The following is a 22,146-nucleotide window of genomic DNA, read 5'->3' as shown; positions in this document are numbered from 1 at the left end:
CTGAGCATGGGCTTTGTACAGCTGTCTTGACCATATGCCCAAGAAGTTGTCCTCCCTGCATGTGTCTGCCAGTTTCTTTGCTCACATTTCTTCTTGCATGCTGACCTTCCTTCTGAGATCTTATCCCTTCTTGCAAAGCATATTCTTTAGAAGGTTCCTTTGTAAAGGTCCTTTAGCTGGTAGTAAACACTCCGGTTTTGTTTATCTGTCTCATTCTGAAAGATAGTTTTGCTGGGTACCTAACTTTAGTTGGTGGTTATTTTCTCATAAGATTTTGAACATATTATTTTGCTGTCTGACTTCCTTCGTTTGTGTTGGAGAATAAACTTTCAATATGTTTGGGTTCCTTTGAAGATAATGGTTTTATTCTCTCCAGCTTCTTTTAAGATCTCTTTAACTTTGATGTTCTTCATGTTTACCAACAGAGGCCCTGATGGAAGATTCATTTTTTATTATCTTGCTTGGAATCCATTTGGCTTCCTAGATTTGTGAGTTAGTGTTTTTCATTAGTCTAGAATAGTCCCCTGACATATTGCTTCCTCTCCCTTATCTCTCCTCTCCTTCTGAAATAATAAATAGATATATATTAGATCTTCTCACTCTGTCCTCCATGTATTAACTTCTCTTTTATATTTTCTGTATTTTTCACTTCCTGTACTTTACTCCATACAATTTCTTTAAATCTCCCTTTAAGTTTATTCATTTTTTAGCTATGAATAATCTGCTACAGGACCACCCACTGTTTTTCATTTTGATTATTATATTTTTAAGTTTTACAAGTTTGATTTGGTTCTTTTCATATTTCATGTTAAATCAATCATATTTCTTATTTAAATGTTGTTTAAAAAAAAAAGAAAAAAAAATAAATAAATAAATGTTGTTTAAATAAATATTTTATTTCTTTGAATATCCTGATTCTATATTCTGTATCTGAAAATTCAACACTCATGAGTTTGATTATGCTTTCATTTGTGTCTGCTCATTCTCTTACTGGCTTTTTTTCTTTTATAGTTTTGTGATTTAAAAAAAAAAAAACATGATTTCATAGGTCTTGACTTTTATAACTGTAGAAAATCTTTGAGTCCCATGTTGAAGATAGGTTGTTCCCAAAATACTGTGTTGTTTTTTTTTTTTTTTTTCCTATCAGGCATCTAGAGGCAAAGTTAACCTATTATGACTTGAAGATATCCTTTCAACATGAAGCTTTTTGAATCACTCAGGTTATATGAATTCACAATACAAACCTGTGTTAGGGTTAGTTTGTGTTTATAAATTCTTGTGAGAGATTTATATTTTTCCCTCTCCCTAGCACCAAAATTCAAAAGTAGTAATTTTCTTTCTGTACCTTGAGAGATGTTATTTGAATTTTACACATACTAGGTGTGAATTTCACACATAAACTGCATGTGCAGCTCTTTGAGATGCAGCTTCATGCAGGTGAGTTTCCTTTTACTCTTTCCCTCCTGAGCCCTTCATGGTTATGAAATTTAAAGCTCAGGTTCATCAGATTTGGAAGGTACCTTCAAGGTAAGAATTGGTTTCAATGCTCTACTTATTGTTGGGGGTTCTTCCTTTTACTTTCTTTTTTTTAAGATTTAGTTTGAAATTACAAAAAATTTTACAAAGACAATACAGAGAGAGTTTATGTTTCTGTTTGCCCCCCCCCCTTTTTTTTAAGATTATTTGTTTATTTGAGACAGAGAGAGAGAGAGAGAAACAGACAGAGGGAGAAGCAGGCTCCATGCAGGGAGCCCAATGTGGGACTCAATCGGAGGTCTCCAGGATCATGCCCTGGGCCAAAGGCAGTGCTAAACTGCTGAGCCACCTGGGCTGCCCTTGTTTGGCCCATTTTTAATAACAGGGACACATCTGTAAAAACTATGAAATTAACATTGGTCTAATACGATTAACTAAACTACAGACCTTGTTCAGATTTCAAGTTTTCCGCTCATATCCTTTTTCTGTCCTTTCACTTGAGTTTTTTCCTCTGCATTCTTTCTACTTTTTGTCCAGCTCACTGATGAAGTTTAAGATTTTTTTAATAAGTTAAAAAAATGTTTACTTATTTTCAGTAGGAGAGTTGTCAAAGTACCTCGTCCAACACATTTCTAGAAAGAGAAGTCTGGGGAGTTTTTTTTTAAACATCATTTTCCCTCAAATGATATTCATAATCCTGGTTACCAAGTCCAACATATCTTCTTAAGCTTGTGTCCTTAAGTTTTTCTAGCCTAGAAATGTTGGCATTATTTTTATTAGGTAAAAAAAAAAAAAAAAATTTTAATTATAAGACCAGAAAAGAAATCAAGAGATAGATTGAGAGTCTATTATAGTGCTATAGGTGAGAGAAAGTCAAGAACCTTAAAAAGACTGTTGGCAGTAGGAAAGGAGGAGAGGAAATAGTTTGAGGAGCACTCAGGAAGCAAAATAGAGAATTTGGTGTTGAATGGATGTGGTGGGACAAGAAGAAGAAAGAGTCAGGGAAAACTCGGGGATTTCAAACCAAAGATTTTGACTCTTGAAGATTTTTAGAAGTCAAAAGGGAAACCAATATTGTAGGAGATGATGGTGGATTTGTTTTTGAATGTATCTGGTATTAATGATTCATTAGGGTGGAAATGTCCAATAAGCAGTTGTAATTGAATGCCACAATTTTGAGAAAGGAGTCAGAGCTAAAAGGAATAGAGTGGTAATGGAACACAAATAGATTAGGAAGAGGAATAAGCAATGGAGAAGAATCACCTATATAAAAACTAAGGAGAGACATGGTCATTACAGAAGAGGGAAGGAGCCCTGATCAACAAATGTGCTTTTGCCACTACTTATGATATTCAGAAGCTTAATTTCAGTGACCCTGTGAAATGCTCTTAACGAATCTTCTGCGCTTTCCTCCACCCAGAGGATTATGAACTAAACTTTAAGATCCATTTATGTGGATTAAAATATTAAAATGTTCTTTATGTTTTTTTCAATTTTCTAATATGTTTTATACTATACCATATCTCAGACATTACCTTCTGTTTCATTTGGTTTGTTCCAATCAGTACTTAAGACAAGTATAAGAAAAATAAATTTAGCAAGAACCGCAAACATATGTTGATTTTATGGCATATCCCAACCTATTTTCCTTTTTTTAGGAAACAAAATATTGTCTAGTGTTAGAATTTAGTCATAAACTTTGAAACCATAATGTATAACATTTTATGGTATTTATGACTCCACATATGTTGTTACTATTTCATGCAAAAGAAATAACTTAATAAGCAAAAATTATGCCTGAGAAAAATACTTACCTTGTATGTAGTGTTTGTAAATTGCTGTTAATGGTACAAGTAGTATCTAGAGGCAGTATATATATTGCTAAAGAGAAGAAACAGACTAAGTTGTGAAATACTATTACCTGAGCCAGGAGCTGCAATTTAGGAAGAGTGTCAGGGTCTTGACTCATTTGTTGGGTTTATGGTTTTCAGGGAACTAATGCTGATTTCACATCAGAAAAGCATCGAGCAGCTGCAGGAAACCCTTAGACAGAAGCTGCTGAATGATGATAACTGGAGAGAGAAGGTAACAATAATGTAGCTTTCATCTGCATGTGTCTTATTTGCTTTTAAAAATTCTGTTTGCCAGGAGACTATTCCAGGTATCTTTGCTTCTATGCACATTTTGATTCCTTCTGGAATTTCCTAGACCAAACATGCTTGTAAGTGTCTTTTCCAAAATATCAAACAACATAATGGAAATAAAAAGGTAAGAACAGAATTTGAAATCTCGTAAAATTAAGATAGCCCTTAGTTCTCATGTAAAAGTGTAATTTTTATCTTTAAGTATTTACCTTGTTCCTGTAAAGTGACAGAAACTTCATTTGACTACATCCTTAAAAGCAGAAGAATATTCAATTATTCTTACAATTTCTCTGCTTTTAAGAAGATACTACAAGAGAATGGAAAATGGCAAAATTACTCAGTTATGAACTTCTGGCAAAGTAAAATGTATAAGAATTTAGCTCATTATTTGCAAAGAAAATGTTTTCTCTTAGAGTACTGAAAACGCATTGATTTTTTTTGTCTTTGGGCTTTCTAAAATTTTTCAAGATTTCAGTAATAAATATGTATTACTTTGATAATTTTAAAGGATACAAATAATATTCTAAAAATTATTGGTCTCTACCTCCTCAGGCCTTGTTCCGCTCTAGTCATTGAGGCTTACAGACATCATCTCCCCGCCATAAACTTCTGATACTCCTTGATTGGTCCCTGGGCTGTACCCTGAACAATGCCCTGAACCCTTCCCACCTCTTTCTCTTGCCCAACTGATACCTTCCCTAGCACTAGTCCTCATCCTTGGTTTTCTGATAACATTGTAAATTTGCATATCAAGCTAGAGCTGGCTACTGAAATTCAGATTGCTTGACTAAAGTCTTGACAAGCTGTTTGGTTATTACCAGATTCTTCTCTGTGATGTCTAGGCCCTATAACTTGTAACCTCAAGGGACAAGCAGTGGCCACCTTCAAACTAACATCTCCACGCGGACTCTTCCGCCCTACCATCCACCAAATCGAAACCCTTTAGAGATTGTTGCTTGCTCAGGTCTGTTCTAAATTTTTCACTTTCATTTCCATTCTTTACTCAGGTGGCCATACTGAGGCATTACTGGCCCTCTATAAAACAATCTCACTTTCCTTGTCCCTCAGGGATCACACGCTCATTCTGTAAGATAAGTGATCACTATAACAACAGTTCCATAGAGGCAAAAATTAAAAGTTTAAAAGTTGAGAATATGGACTGAAGTTGCTTCAAGTGCTCAAAGAAAAGCATAGACTTTTTCTTTTCCTTCTACTCTAAAGCCCACATTTTAAAAAATTCTTTCTAATTTTACTAGCTTTGGGGTACAGTTGGCTAGTCTGTTCTTATTCACTTCCTCCATCCTTATGAATCCATGTTTGAAAATACAAAAAAAAAAAAAAAAAAAAAGCTCAACCTACTCAGCAATCCAAATTTGCAAATTAAAATAATGAGATTATTTTTTAACCCATCCAGTTAACAGAGCAGTTTTGGCATTGTGATGAAGTCTAGTGAGATAATCTCTCATATTCACTCTTTAAGGGGCTGGAAGTTACAGCAACCGTTTGGAGAGCAATTTGGAAGTGTGTATGAAGAGATATTGTAAATATCTCTTAATGCAGAAATTTCACTGATGGAATTAATGTGAATAGAAATCCACAGATTCTTCCCTTCCCTCAGACACCTGAGCTTCTCATAGACTGACAGAGTGAAGTTTCCTGCCTTTGCTGTGTACAAGTTCCTTATCTCTGTGGTCACACCCCGTGAAGGACGTTCAGATACAATCTACTAGAGAAGTCTCCGCATTTACAATCTACTTACTCTATTACTGCTGCTCACTGTACCCTGTCTATGAGGTTACTGACAGAGCAAGTGGACCAAGTTAGTGTTAGCATTTGATCATATAAAAGCATTATGATCTTGCCTCATGCTGTTAATTTGATGATGAAAATAAACCTATGTAAGATTTTCTAAGTTCTTGCTAAGACCATGATATCATTCTAATAAATTAATTATATCATAGATGCATTTTGGCATGTATAATTTTCTATGATATAAATGGGCATTTCATTTTGTTGAGAGGACATGACTTCTTATTAATAAATCTTATCATTTAGCTTAGCAGTAAATCAAGATCCAGACCAGTAAAGCCAAGGAATGATAATTATGTCTTGGCTGTGTTAGTTATTGAGACTATGAATAAAAAGTTCCCAAAAAGTCCTCTCATGAGAAAGGGAAATCATTAATATGACATTGTCATCTCTTTCTTGGGTCACTGTGCCTTTGTGTAGGAATGAAGTGTTCCCTTTACAAATATATAATATACATATTAGAATAAATTTCATAACTTAAATGCTTTTAACATTCAAAAAAAGTAGATAGCAATTTGTGCCTGTACTTAATTATTTTAGAGTATGTAAAAAGCACATAATAGAATCAATAGTTGCTATGCAACAAGGATGGCACATTTTAAAATAACTGCATATTTACTAATTGCCATAGATTTTTATTTCAAGTATTCCTTTGATGTGAAGAAAATAAATTAATGTGCATACTGAACATTTAAAATTGGTTCCAAATGCACAATGTTGTTACTTTTCAGTTAAAATTTTTGTAATTAAAAAATTTCCTATAGCCAGAGTGCTGACATTAAGTGATAGCCATGTGTTGATTATTACTTTTTAGTGTGATAAACAAATCCCAGCCAAATATTTTGTCAGATTATTACTAAAATATCGTCCCATTTAGGAACATTTTAGAATTGTACTACTATTGACCTCATTTTAAATAGTGCGCAGAGCTTTTAAAAGTCAATAGTTAAATAAACAAACAGAACCTTCCTAGGTGAGCAGCTGAATTGATAGTGAAAATGCAGGGTAGTGGGGTTGGGGTTTACCTCAAGAGATAGTCAATTCTAGCATCAAAGGGAAGCAAACAAAAAAATCTCAAATTTTCCTTCAAAATATAACGGGCAAATGGCTGAGTAATCCCTAATGTGTTTTAGGGTACTATTAATGAAACTTAAAAGAATAACTTGTAAAATAACAAAATTTGACAGAGATGAACTTGTCATAAAAATATCATTGTACATTTATGCATAAGAAATGTCTGGCTAAAAATAATATTGAGAGCACACTTTAATTTGAAAAATTATAGCATGTAATTTTCAAAATCGAATTAATAAGATCACAAAATTTTAGATCTAGAATGGCCTGCAAATATCATCTGATTTAAATCCTTAATCAAGATAATAAAAGTAGCCTCCAGTATTAGTGTTTACTATATGCCAGGCCTTGTGCTTTCCATAAATGTAATTTTAATTATTATAAAATTATTATTCCTGGTAGCTCATGGAAAAAAATAAGGCTCAGAGAAGTTAGGTAAGTTGCCAAGGCTATATAGCCAGGAAATAACAACTGATACAAACCTTGGGGAAAAAAATGAGAGCTAAATACAAAATTCAAAACTTCTGCATTTGGCCTAGATGGATTAATACAAGCCAGATTTACTCTCCCTCCAAAATCACTAAGCCACTGGAGAAAAGATAGAAAACAATGGTTTCAAGACACCAAATACCAGACAACAAAAGACAATGATTCTTACAGATAGGAGACTTCTTACAGAAGTGAGCTCTGTGATTTCTCAAATTTAAAAGTTGAGAATATGGACTGAAGTTGCTTCAAGTGCTCAAAGAAAAGCACGGACTTTTCTTTCCTCACGAGAGAGGAAAATCATTAATATGACATTGTCATCTCTTTCTTGGTCTTGAGAAGACCAGAGAGATGAAGATAGCTAGAGTTCACAGAGTAGTGTTCTCAGCAGAGAGCTGCACACAGACAGAACGCTGGAGATCTAGAGAGTCCCCATTTAGTATATGTATGGTCAGTGCATATGTGTGGGGAAACTACCCAAAGGCAGAGAAAGACTACCTGAAAGGACAGAGAGGAGTACCAAATTCTCACACAATGCCAGATGGGAAGACCTATAATTCACAGGGCACTGGGTAGAGTTCTCAGAAGGGTTGTGCATCAGTAGGAGGAAAAAAATTAGCCCCAGATTAAATGCTGAACTGATTCTGACTTACAAATTTTAAAAAGAAGAACTGAAAAGTCAAGCTGATTCCAAGAAACTTGACTGCATCCCAGAATAGAGTTTAATAATACTCACAAGAATACAAAAATATCCAACATCTAACAAGGTAAAATTTACAATGGAAATTCAATCAAAAACTGCCATTAAAAAGAAAAAGGAAAAGAGAGCTCATAATTAGAGAAAAATCAATAAGTAAAAATTGACTCAGGAAAGCACATATATTAGAATGAACAGACAAGGACAATAAAACAGTTGCAATAACTGTATTCTATTTGTCCAAAAAAATAGAGGAAAAACCGACTATGTTAAGTAGAGATATAGAAGATATAAAAAAGATTTAAAGTGAACTTCTAGAGATGAAAAATACAATATCTAAGATAAAAAGTACACTGACTGGGATTAATGGCAGATTTGACATTCCAGAAGGAAAGTTTACTGAACTTGAATACACACAAATGAAACAATCCAAATGAAACAAAAATAGAAGACTCAAAACAAATAAGAACATCAGTGAACTATGAAACAAATACAGGTAAACTAGTATATGCATAATTGGAATTCCCAAAGGACGGGAGAGAGAAGAAAGGACAGAAACAATATTTGAAGAAATAATGGCTGAAAAATTTCAAGACTTAATTAAAACTGTAAACCTGCACGTTCAAGAAGTTCAACAAACTTCAAGCACACCAAGGAACATTCTAATCTGATTGCTGAAAAATAGTGATAGAAAGAAAATCTTAAAAGCCACCAGAGAATAAGAGACATATAGAGAGGAACAAAGGTAAGGATGACAGCAGATTTTTTTCATCAAAGACGGTATGATTAGGGCACCTGGGTGGCTCAGTCAATTAAGCATCAGGCTCTTGACTGGCTCAGGTCATGATCTCAGGGTTGTGAGATTAAGCCCCACATTGGGCTCCATGCTGGGTGTGGAGCCTGCCTAAGATTTTCTCTCTCCCTCTGTCCCTCCCTACCCCTCTCTCTCTAGAAAACAAACCAAAAATAAAAGACAATATAAGCAAGAAGAAGGTGAGTATTTTTAGTACTGAAAGAATGAGGGGACTGGGAGTGCAAGCTGCCAATCTAGAATTCCATACAAAATGAAAGTACCCTTCAAATATGAGGGTGAAAGGCTTTTTCAGAAATGAAAAAGTTGAGCAATATATCACCACACTGTGAGAAATGTTTAAAGAAGTCCTTTAGTCAGAAAAAAATTATACCATATGAAAATATGGATCTATACAAAGGAATGTAGGACATCAGAAATGATTAAAATGTGGATAAACATGAGCATTTAATTATTTGAATTTTTAAAAATATAATTAACTATTGAAACAAAGTATTGACTAATATGAGACTTATAACATGTAGAAGCAAAATATATTAAAAAATAACACAGTGTCTAAGGGAAAAACAGAGTATACTATTGTGAGATTCCTATACATGAAGTGATCTATCACGAGAAGATAGATTGCATTAAGCTAAAATCCTAAAGCAACCACAAAAGTAGGAAAAAAATTATAGCTAACAAGCCAACAAAGAAAATAAAATCGAATTTAAAAAAACCCTCAATTCAGAAGAAGATAAAAAGAAAAAGAGGAAAAGGAAAAAAGATGAGATGGGTCAAATAGAAAACATATAGCAAGATAACTTTAAAGCTAATCATATCAATAATCAAATTAAATGTAAATCATGTAAGCCAGAGGTTATCATACTTTTTCTATAAAGGACCAGTTAGTACATATTTTTGCTTTGTGGGACATTGAGTCTCTGTTGCAACCACTCAACTCTCCCATTATAGCTTAAAAGCAGCCATAGACAATAAGCAAATGAATGGCTAAATTTAGTCCATTTTGGGCCATAGTTTGCCAAGCTCTGGCTTAAAAATCCCCGTTGAATGACAGAGATTGTCATGTTGGATAAAATTCCAAAACTATGTTCCCTACAAAAAAATACACTTTAATATAAAGAAATCTTTTCATAAATAGGTTAAAAATAAAGGATGTACAACAGAGTGTATGCTGATACAAATCAAAAGAAAACTAAAAGAACCAGGTTACTGTTAGAAAAGTAAATTTTGGCCTGGGTAGCTCAGTCAGTGGGGAGCTGACTCGATTGTGGCTCAGGTCATGATCTCAGGGTCCTGGGGTCAAGCCAAGGGTCAGAGTCCACCCAGCACAGAGTCTGCTGAGGATTCTCTCTCCCTCCCTCTCCCCCTCCTGCTAGCTCATGCAGGCACTCTCTTTCTCTCTCTCTAAAATAAATTAATAAATATTTTCAAAAAAAGAAAAGTAAATTTCAAAGCAAAGCTATCAGAATATTTAGAATATTAGTAAGGATGATGAAGATCATTTCATAATGTTTAAAGGATCAGTTCACCAAGGGGACATAATAATCCTACATGTTATTCACCTAGTTACATGGTTTTAAAAGTAATCAAAGATTGTTAGGACAGCAAGAAGAAATAGACAAATCCACAATTAGAGATGTCAATAATAGCCGTCTCGCAATAATTGACAGAAAAACATCTGGAAAATTAGTAGAGATATAGTCTGTGGAAAATAGTGTAATAGTTTTTTATAACAATTTTTTAAAGGATTTTATTTATTCATGAGAGACACAGAGAGAGAGGCAGAGACACAGGCAGAGGGAGAAGCAGACTCCATGCAGGGGCCCGATGCAAGACTTGATCCCAGGACCCTGGGATCACGACCTGAGCCAAAGGCCGACACTCAACCACTGAGCCACCCAGGTGCCCCTATAACAATTTATTTTAAAGAGATATATTAAACAACACTTTTAACGAACATGACCTAATATTTATAAAATTCTCCATTTAACAGCAGAATAAACATTCTTCTCAAGTGCACATGGGACATTTACTAAAATAGATCATATTCTGGAAAATAAATAACTCTCAATAAGTTTAAAAGGATTCAAAACATGCAAAGTATCTTTTCTGACCACAGTGGAATTGAATTAGAATTTATGAACAAAAAGCTATCTGGAAAGATCCCCAAGCATTTTGAAACTAAATAAATACGAAGTCCATGCCCTTAATCACCATGCTATGTAGGTGTGTGGGGAGACAGGCTAGGTTGAAGAATGAAACATGTGAGCCAGGGGATCTACCAGAAACAGGTAGGTGTGCACACCGTCTCCACCTCGTAGTAGCTCTATGATCTTGGAGAAGGTACTTAACCTCTCTGGTCCTTTTTTAGGATCCAGACAGTGTGAATAAGAATTATTATATATTATTATTATTATTATTATTATTATTATTATTATTATATATTGTAAGAATTAAATGAGTTAATACTATGCCACCCTACCTTGTGTTGGTACCACCAAGTGAATAGTCTCTCCTTTCATCCTGAGTTCACTCAGTTCTAGGCAGGACTTCAATACATATTCTGATTCCTTAGCATTGGTTTTTTTACTGCAAAATTTTTATATTTAAATAACCATCTACTTTTACAATATTTTTATTCAGTAGTTAATTCATAAATAATCTGGTGTGTTAGTTTTCCACCAGCGTTTGCTTTTAATTTTTGGAAAACAGCAAAATAATTTATTTTTAGGAGATATATTTTTTAAAATTATATAGGTACCCATCAAATATACACAAGTGGCCTAATTTCTACTTCAGCATCTGAAATTCCCTTGCTTTTATGGGGATCATCACTAATGAGTGATTATGTTACAACATGGTATTTGGCTCCATAGACAGAAAATTATCACAGAATCAACCACAAATATCTCATGCGGAAAATAGTGAAAAGACAGCATTTTGCACATCCGTATTAGACGCGGGTGTTATAAAATAGTAGTTATGTGTTTCCATACAAATTCAAAGGGAGTCAAAAAACAACATACTCTGAGTGCTCTAGAGTCATCAGGAAACCTTCACCAAGGAGAGAGTCTGAGCTAACGGGAGCTATGGATCAATAAAAAGCAAAAAAAAAAAAAAAAAAAAAATTAGAACCTGAAATCTGTACAGAGATCATTTATTTTAATTTGTGTAACTCCTGAGCTTGTATATTATTCATGCTTTGGTTTTCGAAATCAGAATTTCCCCACGATTATTAAAATTACTATTAGCTATTATATAGTCATTTATCTTTTATGTAAGCACCATCACCAAATTCATTTATTTTGCATAAGCACACATTCTGCCATCGAAGATATTTATTTTTTATGTTTATTTTTTTAATCTAAGAGATTTTATTTATTTATTTTTAAGATTTTGTTTATTTGAGAGAGAAAGTGAGCGAGAGAGCGCCAGCAGGAGGAGGAGGAGGGGGAGGCGGAGGGGGAGAGGGAGAAGCAGACTCCCCACTGAGCCCCCGCAGGGCTCCAGCCCAGGCCCCGGGATCACCACCTGAGCCACAGCCAGGTGCCCCCATCTCGGAGCTTGTACCAACCTATAAAAGGCATAAACATGGTAATTGGCATGAGTACGTCTCCTCAATGACAAATAATGCACCGGCTTAACAAAACCATCGGGTTTGTGGGCTCATTATTTTGTTCAAACTATTCAGATTATGAAGGAACCAGGGGTATCATGTTTCTGTGCTACGGTGTCAACACGTTCAGGTGGCCCTTGGCATCCATCGCAGCTTCCTTAAATGTTTAGAAATCCCACCTGAAGCTCCTTACTTTGCTTCCCTTTCTCTGGTTGTGCAAATTAAAACTCAACTCAGCAAATCACTCTTCTCTCTTCTACCTACGTGCTTTTTCTTTCCCACCTTCCTTCTATTCTTTTCTTTTTCTCCCTCTCTTTACCTACAATAGCTCGCTCCAAGGAATAGTGTAGGGGCAAGGAGATCTCCTTGCTACTTGACTCATTGAGTCTGTGAGCTACCTTTTCTTCCCTGAATACTTTGTTTCGTCCTCTTCTAAGGACTCTACTGATTGCATAACTAGATTCTTCCCCATAATACAATTAAATAACTTTCTAAGAGTCTGTCTAAAGTCTTTCTGTTGTCTAGTTTACAGTTTGGCCTGTCCCACCTGGTCTGTATACATTCTTATTCTCTTAATTCAAGAAATCGGTCCATATTTTGAGAGATGTCTTTTTGTCCTAAAATGACTAGTTGGCTCTACCAATTAGCTACACAAGGAATTTTTTTTTTGAACACCTCAACACATATTTCTCTTGAGCTTCTCAAAAACTGTTTTATTTAGTTGTATTTTTTTTTAACGGTGTCAGGGTATCTCGTGGGCTATTAACTCTTAAAGTCGAACCTTGCAAGTTTTTCAAATGTTTTTGCTTTTGATATCCTCCTTTCATGTGTTCTTAACTGATCCATCCCAGTGTGGTTGGAGCACTGTGTGCTAATCAAATGGGGAAAGGGAAAGTCAGGTTGGAGGGGCCCGGGGTTGCCGTAGACAGCGTTTGCCTTGTGCCCAACAGCGCAGTGCAGGCCAAGGGAGGGAAGGGAGCTGGAATCCAGCCAGCGCTCTGCCCACCAGGTGCTGTCCTCAGCATGAGGCTATGTTCACCTAAGGACGGGGCACTTTTCTGCTTCACACAAAGTGTCACGTGGGTTGGTGGTGGCCCAGTAGAAGATCATGTTTAGGAGTTTTGATTTTATACTAACATATTGAGAAACCACTAAGAGGAAATAAAATAATGCAATTTATATTTTGTCAAGTACACCCTGCTGTGTGTACCACGGATTGGAGAGAAGCAGGGGTGGAAGGAAAGAGGCCAGTGAAAAGGTGGTGGCGGCCAGAACTAGAGCGTTAGGAGTGGAAATGAAAATAAATGAATGGATTCAAGGCATCTGTTGAAGGCAAACTGAATAGAACTTGTGCTGGATTAGGTGTGAATGGTAAAAATGATGCCCCGTTGCTGACCTGAATAACTACATGGATTGTGGTTTCTGTGTCCTGACTGGGGAAGGAACAGGTGGGGAAGGGATTGTATCTAGGTTTCCGATTCAGTTTATTAGAGACACCTGTGGTATTGGCTAGCGGGAGGCAGGTAGATGTAAGTACCTGGAATTCAGAAGAACATCTGGTGGTTTTGTTTTGTTTTTTTCCTGAGTGCCCCCAAGGCTTCTCTTGCCTTTAGAAGTCTGAGAACAACACATTTGAGCAGGGCTATCATGTTCCTAAGTGCTCCTTAACATCCTTTTTCTCAAACGATCCAGAAATTTATTTTGAGAGAGCCAAAATAACTACTTGCATTGAGTATAAACATAATTGTTTTGCCGTAGAGGAAACGCTTAGTCCTATAACTAGTGCAATAAACTCAACTGACCCCACGCTGGGGCTATTCTTCTATCTGAATTTTATTTAATTTAAAGGGCTTTATGTAAACTTTCTTAGCAAATTTTCTGTTTCCTGGTACACTGGTTTCAGTGTTTCCCCTGAGAAATTCATATTAACCTCTCTCCTCCTCTCGTAGTGGTCTGAATCTCAGAGTCACAGTCACAAGTTTGACATTTTCCTCCCAAGCTATCTGGCGTTTACAGTCATTGCACAATGTAAATCTAGAGCCAGTCTGTCACTGAGATTCTCTAATCTCACTAGATGAACAACCAGACCTGGATGACTCCAGTACTCAAAGACGTGTTCTAGTAAGCAGAGCCAAAACCAATGGTTAAAAACCACAGGGAGAGAGATGTTGGCTGAACTAAAGGAAAAACTGCCTAATACTTAGCACTGTCTGAAAATGGAAATGCTTGCTGGGAAGAAGTGAATTATGGTTTCTAGCGGTGTTGAGGCACAGGGCAGGCAATGGTTTGGGGAAGATCCTGTGGTAGGGACTCAAGCGTCAGAACATAGACGTATTCTCCACTGACTAATGAATCCCTGCTCGTGCTAGAGCTTTATACATACGGTTTGTCCCATTTATCTTCCTAATAACTCCCAAGGGAACTAGTTGTAACTCCACCAGGAGAGGTTACAGTCACGATTTAAGATTATTCAGCTAGAATGTGGCAGAGCCAGGATTTAGAGCCAGGATTTAAACTCAACTTCATCTGAATCCAAAGCCCTTGCTTATTCTTTCCACAATTCATGGAAGCTTGAGAAATGGAACTAGGGGATTTCTAAGGTCCCCTCCAGTGCTGTGGTTCTATCTGAGTCCAACATAGATACAGGCATCACTGACTTGACTGAGTTTTTCCTTAATCATCCTTTTGACCTCAATCACATTAAAATGATAAACTGTGACTCCAAAACTTTCTGAGATCTCCATCAGGAAAGACCATTAAAAAAAAAAAAATCAACATTTGTACTGTGTATCCCCTCTGAGCTTTCAGCAGAACTTAGTCTAAAGACATCAAAATCTTCTTTTTTTTTCTTATGGGATTTCTGACAGGGACTTAGTTTATAATACAAATATACAGAAGACTAAGATTTTAGTATTTCCAAAAACTGTCATGATATATTGCCCTAACTTTTCTATTCACTTTACGAGTCTTAGAAGGTCTTAGAAGATCTTGAAATATTTGACCCAAATTTTTGTGGCCTAAATTCTGAATCAGATTATTTTTAATTATTAGAATTTAAAAATTGGATTCATTAAAAAATTAATATTAGAATTAATCTTAAAAAATTAGAGTCTGAAAATAAGCTTAATTTACTCTATTTCCTAGATTGAAGCTGAGCTTTCCAAGGAAAGAGCCCGACATTTAGTTGAATTTGAGGAGCAAGCTCTGCTTTTTAAGGAAGAAGCTAAACTGGAACTTGATATTGAAAAGGAAAAACACCAAGAAATAATCCAAAAGTATAAGAAAGAACAAGAGGAACTACAAACAAAGGTCTGTCATTATGATAGTCATTATTATTTAATGGGTTTGAAACTATAGATGTTGGTTATTTCCTGCCAAGAACACCGTACAGTATTTTTAACTCAGGTAGTTTTCCTCATGGTCATTGTGCCTTGGTTTTAGCTACGTAGGTGGGATGGTTTAAATAGTCTCCAGAATGAATAGCCGAGACAAATCATACAAACATACAATATAGCTATGTATGGAATTTTTTTCTACTAAAATAAACTTACATTTTTAAAGATTTTATTTATTGGAGAGAGAGTAAGAGAGGGTGAGAGAGAGAGAGCAGGAATGTGGTGGGGGTGGGCAGCAGGAGAAGGAGAAGCCCACTCCCCACTGAGTAAGGAGCCCAATGCACCAGGGGCCTGGATCTCAGGACCCTGGAATCATGACTGAGCCGGGAGTCAGATGCTTAACCAACTGAGTTGCCTAGGTGCCTCAAAATAAGCCTATTTTTAAAACGGCATAAATTAGGGGCACCTGGGTGGATCAGCTGGTTAAGTGTCTGACTTTGGCCCAGGTCACGATCTCAGGGTCCAGGGATCCAGCCCCATGTCTGGCTCTGTGCTCAGTCTCCTTCCCCCTCTGCCCCTAGCCTGGCTCATGCTCTTTCTCACTCTCTCAAATAAATAAATAAATTTTTAAAAATAAATAAATAAAAGTAAAATAGCATAAATTACATAACTAATAATTAATGTGGTTAGATATTCCAACACCTCAAATATCCAACATCAAATGATAACGGGGTGTTTTACATAATTAACATTTTCCCAACAACTAAAGCCTTTCTCCTTTAATTGCAAATATTTCCAATTCTAGATATCTTTGAACGAAGGGAAATATTTTGAAAAATGTAATTTACCTCCATAATTTCTGAAACAGTATGTCCTAAGCATAATTTTATAAAAAGATTTCATTTTTAAGTAATATCTATACCTAATGTGGGGCTCCACCTCACAACCTTGAGGTCAAGTTATATACTCTTCCAACTAAGCCAGCCAGAGGCCTCCTAAACATAATCTAAGGTTTTGTTAGGGTTGCTTTGTTATTTTAAGACCTGAGTGTCATTTATTTACACGCCTGTTTTTGTGTATATGTGTATATGTTTGTATGGATGTATATGTGTGTATATATTAACCAAGACCCAATGGGGAAACCATACTCTGAATAACTCCTTAACAGTCTGTGTAAATTAAACATCAAATGGGACTTAGTGGCCCCTCCTTTGGTGTACAGAAGATATGGTACAGCCTTTGCAACAGCACTCTGAATGATAGGCAGGGCCGGCTGCGGGAATACGTGACAAATATAGTATCACGGGGCCTCATACTCAAAAAGGCCTCCTACCACTTGAGTTTAATGATCTGCAGATGTTTTCTTGAAATTCTTAATAACTTTATCTTTGTGTTTTGTAAGTAGAGTCCTATTGGGAGAATGGACTAGTTCTCCTAGACTAGTTTTCTCTGAGAGAGGCCTCTTATGGCAGGCCCCAACTTGCCAGGGGTTATGGTTTTTCAAAAGAAGTCTTAAATCCAGATTTTGCAAGTGAATTCTCTTGATTTTTAAAAGCTGACTCCCTTTTTGAAGAGATGAAAACATATTTGTGGCGATGGGAGCCTCATCTCCCAAGGATAACCTGGTCTATTTCAGTGTGGACTCGCCTCTGAATAATGGAAACTGCTGCTCAGACCTAGCAAGGACCCTCTTCCTTCCCAGATTAATTGTATATAATGGAATATTAATTTAACTTTTAGTTACTAAGTACAAATAGATTTCTTGCAAAAGTTATTCTTAATGTAAATTTAACATTTGAAACAAATTTTGGATACATAACTCTTAAGTAATAGTTCACAAAGTCCTTGGAACTTTGGTCTATGAATGTTTTCCAGATGCTTCATAAACTGGTTTCTTGTTGTACTAATATTTATAATATGACAATATCCGTAGCATAAATAAAAAGGATATGTTTCATCAAAAGCAGCTTTGGTCTTCCTGGTTTGTTTTCTGTTCTTTGTTTTGTTTTTTAAGGAGAAAGAAAACAAGCAGCCTTTTCCCTTCCAAAGACGCCCATGACTCTCTGGAAAAGCTGTTCATCTTCTCTCATCTCTTTATCTCTCATTCTCTCATCTCTTTATCTAGAGGTACCACCTTGAGAGACCATGTATTTTCAAAGCGTTCTGGTATTCTTTAGAATTGCACAGTCTAATATGTTAGCCATGTGTAGCTACTTTAATTTCAATTAATAAAAACTAAATAAATTTTAAAATTCAGTTCCTCAGTCACATTAGCCACATTTTAAAATGCTCACTAGCCGGTCCTGGCAAGCCACCTCTTCCCAGCTCCACAATTGGCGATGTCACCTTGGAATTGGCCATGGTGAGAATATTTACACCATGGAGACTAGATACAAATCTGGCTTTGTGTTTATGTGAGTCAGTTGCTAAACATGCATTGACATACTACTGTCAGCAGGCACGTGTGGCTAGTGGCTACCATATTGGACATCACAGAATATCATCACAGAAAGTTCTGTTGGGCAATACTGCTTTAGAAGGTATAGTACCTGGAGTACCTCCAGTCATCATATATAAGAAAGAAAAAAATAAATCAAAGGAAAACTCATTGCTATGGTGTGAGTAGACTCTAACTGTGGTGCGCCCCTACGTGCATCCCCAAACATCAGGCATTTCTAGGTCCCAAAGCCACCACATACTGAATCCAAACAGGTACTTGGATCAAAACTTGAGCTGTCCTTGGTAGCTCAGGCTAGACACAGAGATTTATATATTTCCAAGGATGTTCAAGTGATTAATATGCAATTCTATTTTACATAGTAAAATACACTTTAACTTTTAAAAAGAAGATCTTGGAGGCCTGTATAATGTCATAGGATTTGTTTTCATCTGGTTGGAAGAGAACACTGATTATTTAGAATAAACTTCTTAGAACCTTAAGAACTCTGTGGTTACCTAGAGATATTGCCTACAAACTAATTCAAACTTTATCTTACAGATACCTGACTTAATCGCAGGCGCTACTAGAGATCTAAGGCTAGAAGTAGCCACCCTTGAAGAAAAACTCCATGAATCTTATATCCGATATACTGAAGATTCTGAGTCGAAGGAGAGAGAAATCGAAAACCTTAAAAATCTGGTTGCAGACTTTGAATCCCGTTTGAAGAAGGAAATTGATAGTAATGATTCTGTGTCAGAGGACTTCAGGAAGGAAATGAAGCAGAAGTCGGACGAGCTAGAAAGAGTAATGCTGGCACAAACACAACTGATACAGCAGTTTAACCAGTCCCAGGAACAGGTAGGAAGCAGATGATGGTGCCATCGCAATTAGTGAAAGAGCACACATTCTTTCAAAAAAATAGACCAGCAAACAAAAACATGAAAGGCAGCTTGGTGTCACGTAGAGTCGGGGACTTTTAGTCAAGGACTTGTAATTACATCCTTGTTCTGTTCTTAACTAGGCAGTCACTTAACCTCTCCATTCTTCTAGAAATAAAGCCAGATCTAGAAGCATCTGGCTTCCTTTTCTATAAAATGAATTCATTGAATTACATAATCTCTGCGGTTTCCTGGGCACCCTGTTCTACTATGTTGCAAATGACCATTTAAAACTTCTAAGACTAGGAACCTTTGTATATTTATTTCTTACTTGTTTTGACATTAAATCTTTGCCAAATAAACTTTTAGAGCACTTGCCACTTAATTTCGGAAAATAATTTTCTGAATAATCTGAAAATAAAAACAATATACTTTATTTTATTTATTTTTTTTAAAGATTTTGACTTATTTATCTGAGAGAGAGAAAGCATGAGCAGGGGGAAGGGAAGAGAAAGGCAGAGGGACAAGCAGACTCCCTGCTGAGTGCAGAGCCTGATGCAGGGCTCCATCCCAGTACCTGGAGATCCTGACCTGAGTGGGAGTCAGATGTTTAACCTACTGGGCCACCCAGGTGGCCCTGCAAAATATATTTTAAAAGTAATTTCTCTTTAGGGCTTTATATTTCCATCAACCTAGACTATAGGGTAATTTATATGTGTTGGTCTTCTTTCTTATGTATGCATGATTATTTCAGCAATGTTTTTTATCTAAACTGGAATAGACTTATTTTGATTTGAAATTTTTTTCCTAATAAAGTCTCATTTCTGAACTGCTAAGCCGTTTAGGTCTCCATGATATGATGTTCCCTGTTTTGGGAAACCTGAATTTTAGTGATTCTGCTTCTAAATTTCAAAGAGAATGAATAAATAAATAAATAAATAAATAAATAAATAAATAGATAAATAGATAAATAGATAAATAGATAAATAAATAAATAAATTCAGGCTTAGCACTCAACATCTCTAGGCTTTCTTTCTTTCTTTCTTTCTTTCTTTCTTTCTTTCTTTCTTTCTTTCTTTCTTTCTTTCTTTCTTTCTTTTCTTTCCTTTTAAAATAACACTAAACATACTACTTACCTCTCCAGGTGTTAAGGGGGTCAGCTCATTGCGTGTCTCCTGCTGGCACACAGCAGCACAGCCTTCCTGATAAAGGGACCTGCTTCATAGGCCAGGCAGGAGTGGGAAAGGAGAGCACACATGGACTTAGTTCTGCTGAAGAAACCCTAAGAAAGAGAGAGGCAATGCAGATTTACTTCAAATGAGGCAGGAGTGGTGAAACTGTAGAGAAGGGATGGCAGGTTAAAGGCAATTAGACCAGCAGGTTTTTCTTTTTTTTTTTAAATTTTTTTTTAAATTTTTATTTATTTATGATAGTCACAGAGAGAGAGAGAGGCAGAGACACAGGCAGAGGGAGAAGCAGGCTCCATGTACCGGGAGCCCGACGTGGGATTCGATCCCGGGTCTCCAGGATCGCGCCCTGGGCCAAAGGCAGGCGCCAAACCGCTGCGCCACCCAGGGATCCCCCAGCAGGTTTTTCTAATGCTTACGTCACCAAAGAAATGGCAATACAGAAAGTAAGGAGTAACCTATAAACTAGGACAAGTAGAAAAAGATAGAAGGGTTGAATCCAGTTATTATATACTGAGCATCTGTCTATGGGTCAGACATTATGCTAGGCCCTATCTGTACAATTATGAACAAGACTGACAACTGCCATTTCCTGCTCTCAAAGAAGAATTTAAAGACAATCTTATATGAGTAATTAAATTGATTAAATATATCCAGAGGCATCTGGGTAGCTCAGTTGGTTAAGCGTCCAACACTTAGTTTCAGCTCAGGTCATGATCTCAGAGCCATGAGATCAAGCCCCATATCAGGCTCTGTGTTGAGTATGGAGCTTGCTTAAGATTCTCTCTCCCTTTCTCTCTGTTCTCTCCCCACTACATCTCAAAAAAAAAAAAAAAAAAAAAAAAGAAAAAAGAAAAAGAAAGAAAAAAAATTGACATCCAGAGGATAGAATGACCTAAACAAAAACTTAATATATAAAAAGCATAGACTAAAGTCTTCAATATTAGCCTTAAGGACCTGTATTGGTTATCCCTTATTGCACAATAAATTATCCTCAAATTTAGTGGCTTCAAACAACAAACATCTACTCTCATAGTTTCTGTGGGTCAGGATCTGAATGTGGCTTAGCTGGGTACCTCTGGCTTAAGACTTCTTGTGAGGGGTCAGGGGTACAGTTTTGTCTGAAGGCTCAACTAGAGGAGGATTTGTTTCCAGGCTCACTTAGTGGTTGTTAGCAGGATTTACTTTATTATGGCTGTTGGGCTGAAAGCCTTAACACCTTGCTGGCTATTGGTCCGAGGACTCCCTCAATCCCTTGCAGCAAGGACTTCTCCAGAGAACAACTTACACATGGCAGCTTGCTTCCTTCAGGGCAAGCAAGTTAGCAAGACTGAGATAGAATACACAGTCTTTAACCTAATCTCGGAAGTGACATCCCAATGCTTCCACTAAATTCTATTCATTATAATAAGTGAGCTAATAAGTCCAGCCCTCATTCAAAGCAAACGGATTGCACAAGGGGGTGAATACCCAAGAGGGTGGCGATAGGCTGGGGCCATTCTAGAGGCTGCCAATCTCAGGGCCTCTGGAGGTAACTTTGGCAAGAGAAACTAGATTACAAGTGGAGAGTGAATTTCTTTTTCAGACAGAAGGAGCTACATGTGAAGGCCTTCCTGCTCATTAGCTATAAAAGGAAACCACTTAGAGATGGAGTTTTGGTTTTTCAAATGCATACTTTTGAAATATACAAGACATTGGGTTGGCACATAAGCAATCGTTGATCATTACTGGGAAATAGAAAGGGATCATTCCAAAAATAAAGTTACCTAAAGACATCCCTGGGACAGACTTCCTTTATCTGGGGTGGGAGGAAGGGAGGTAGATTAGATTTTCCATTAGAAGTTAAATAATTACCATTAAACTGTAAAAGTAAATAATTAAGGCTGCTTCTCTGGTTAAGCATGCCAAAGTCCAGAATATTCTTATAAAAAGAGGAAATGAGACAGAAAAAGTAATAGGATTTATGAGCCAGAAAGAATAGAGGTTGTACCATGTAAAGTAATAACACTATTATTTTGATCATACATTCCAGACACTTGAAATTTCTCAGGTTCTAGAGAAATAAAGCCACATGTAGGTGAAGAGCAAATTCTCAGTAGAATAAAGGTAAATTAATGGTTTAACAAGGAAGCTAATTAAGGGTAGGAAAGCCCTGTTCTCTTTCAAGAGGCAGAGATGGATGGACTTTGC

At 36.4% G+C, this 22,146-nt stretch overlaps 1 protein-coding gene across 10 annotated transcripts in view; it reads left to right on the top strand.

Annotated features, from left to right (window-relative positions):
* LEKR1 (leucine, glutamate and lysine rich 1) overlaps window positions 1–22,146 on the top strand; it is a 170,882-nt gene that overhangs the window by 135,606 nt on the left and 13,130 nt on the right. For all 10 annotated transcript variants that reach the window (XM_077864595.1, XM_077864599.1, XM_077864598.1 and 7 more), the window contains 3 exons: window positions 3,468–3,561; window positions 15,261–15,425; window positions 18,450–18,749. In XM_077864595.1, the coding sequence (XP_077720721.1) occupies window positions 3,468–3,561; window positions 15,261–15,425; window positions 18,450–18,749 (559 nt within the window). The remainder of the gene's footprint in view (window positions 1–3,467; window positions 3,562–15,260; window positions 15,426–18,449; window positions 18,750–22,146) is intronic.

Source organism: Canis aureus, chromosome 22 (assembly GCF_053574225.1).
Source record: "Canis aureus isolate CA01 chromosome 22, VMU_Caureus_v.1.0, whole genome shotgun sequence".
Classification (NCBI taxonomy): domain Eukaryota; kingdom Metazoa; phylum Chordata; class Mammalia; order Carnivora; family Canidae; genus Canis; species Canis aureus.
Note: the sequence above shows the minus strand (reverse complement) of the source record. Positions and strands in the feature narration are given on the sequence as shown.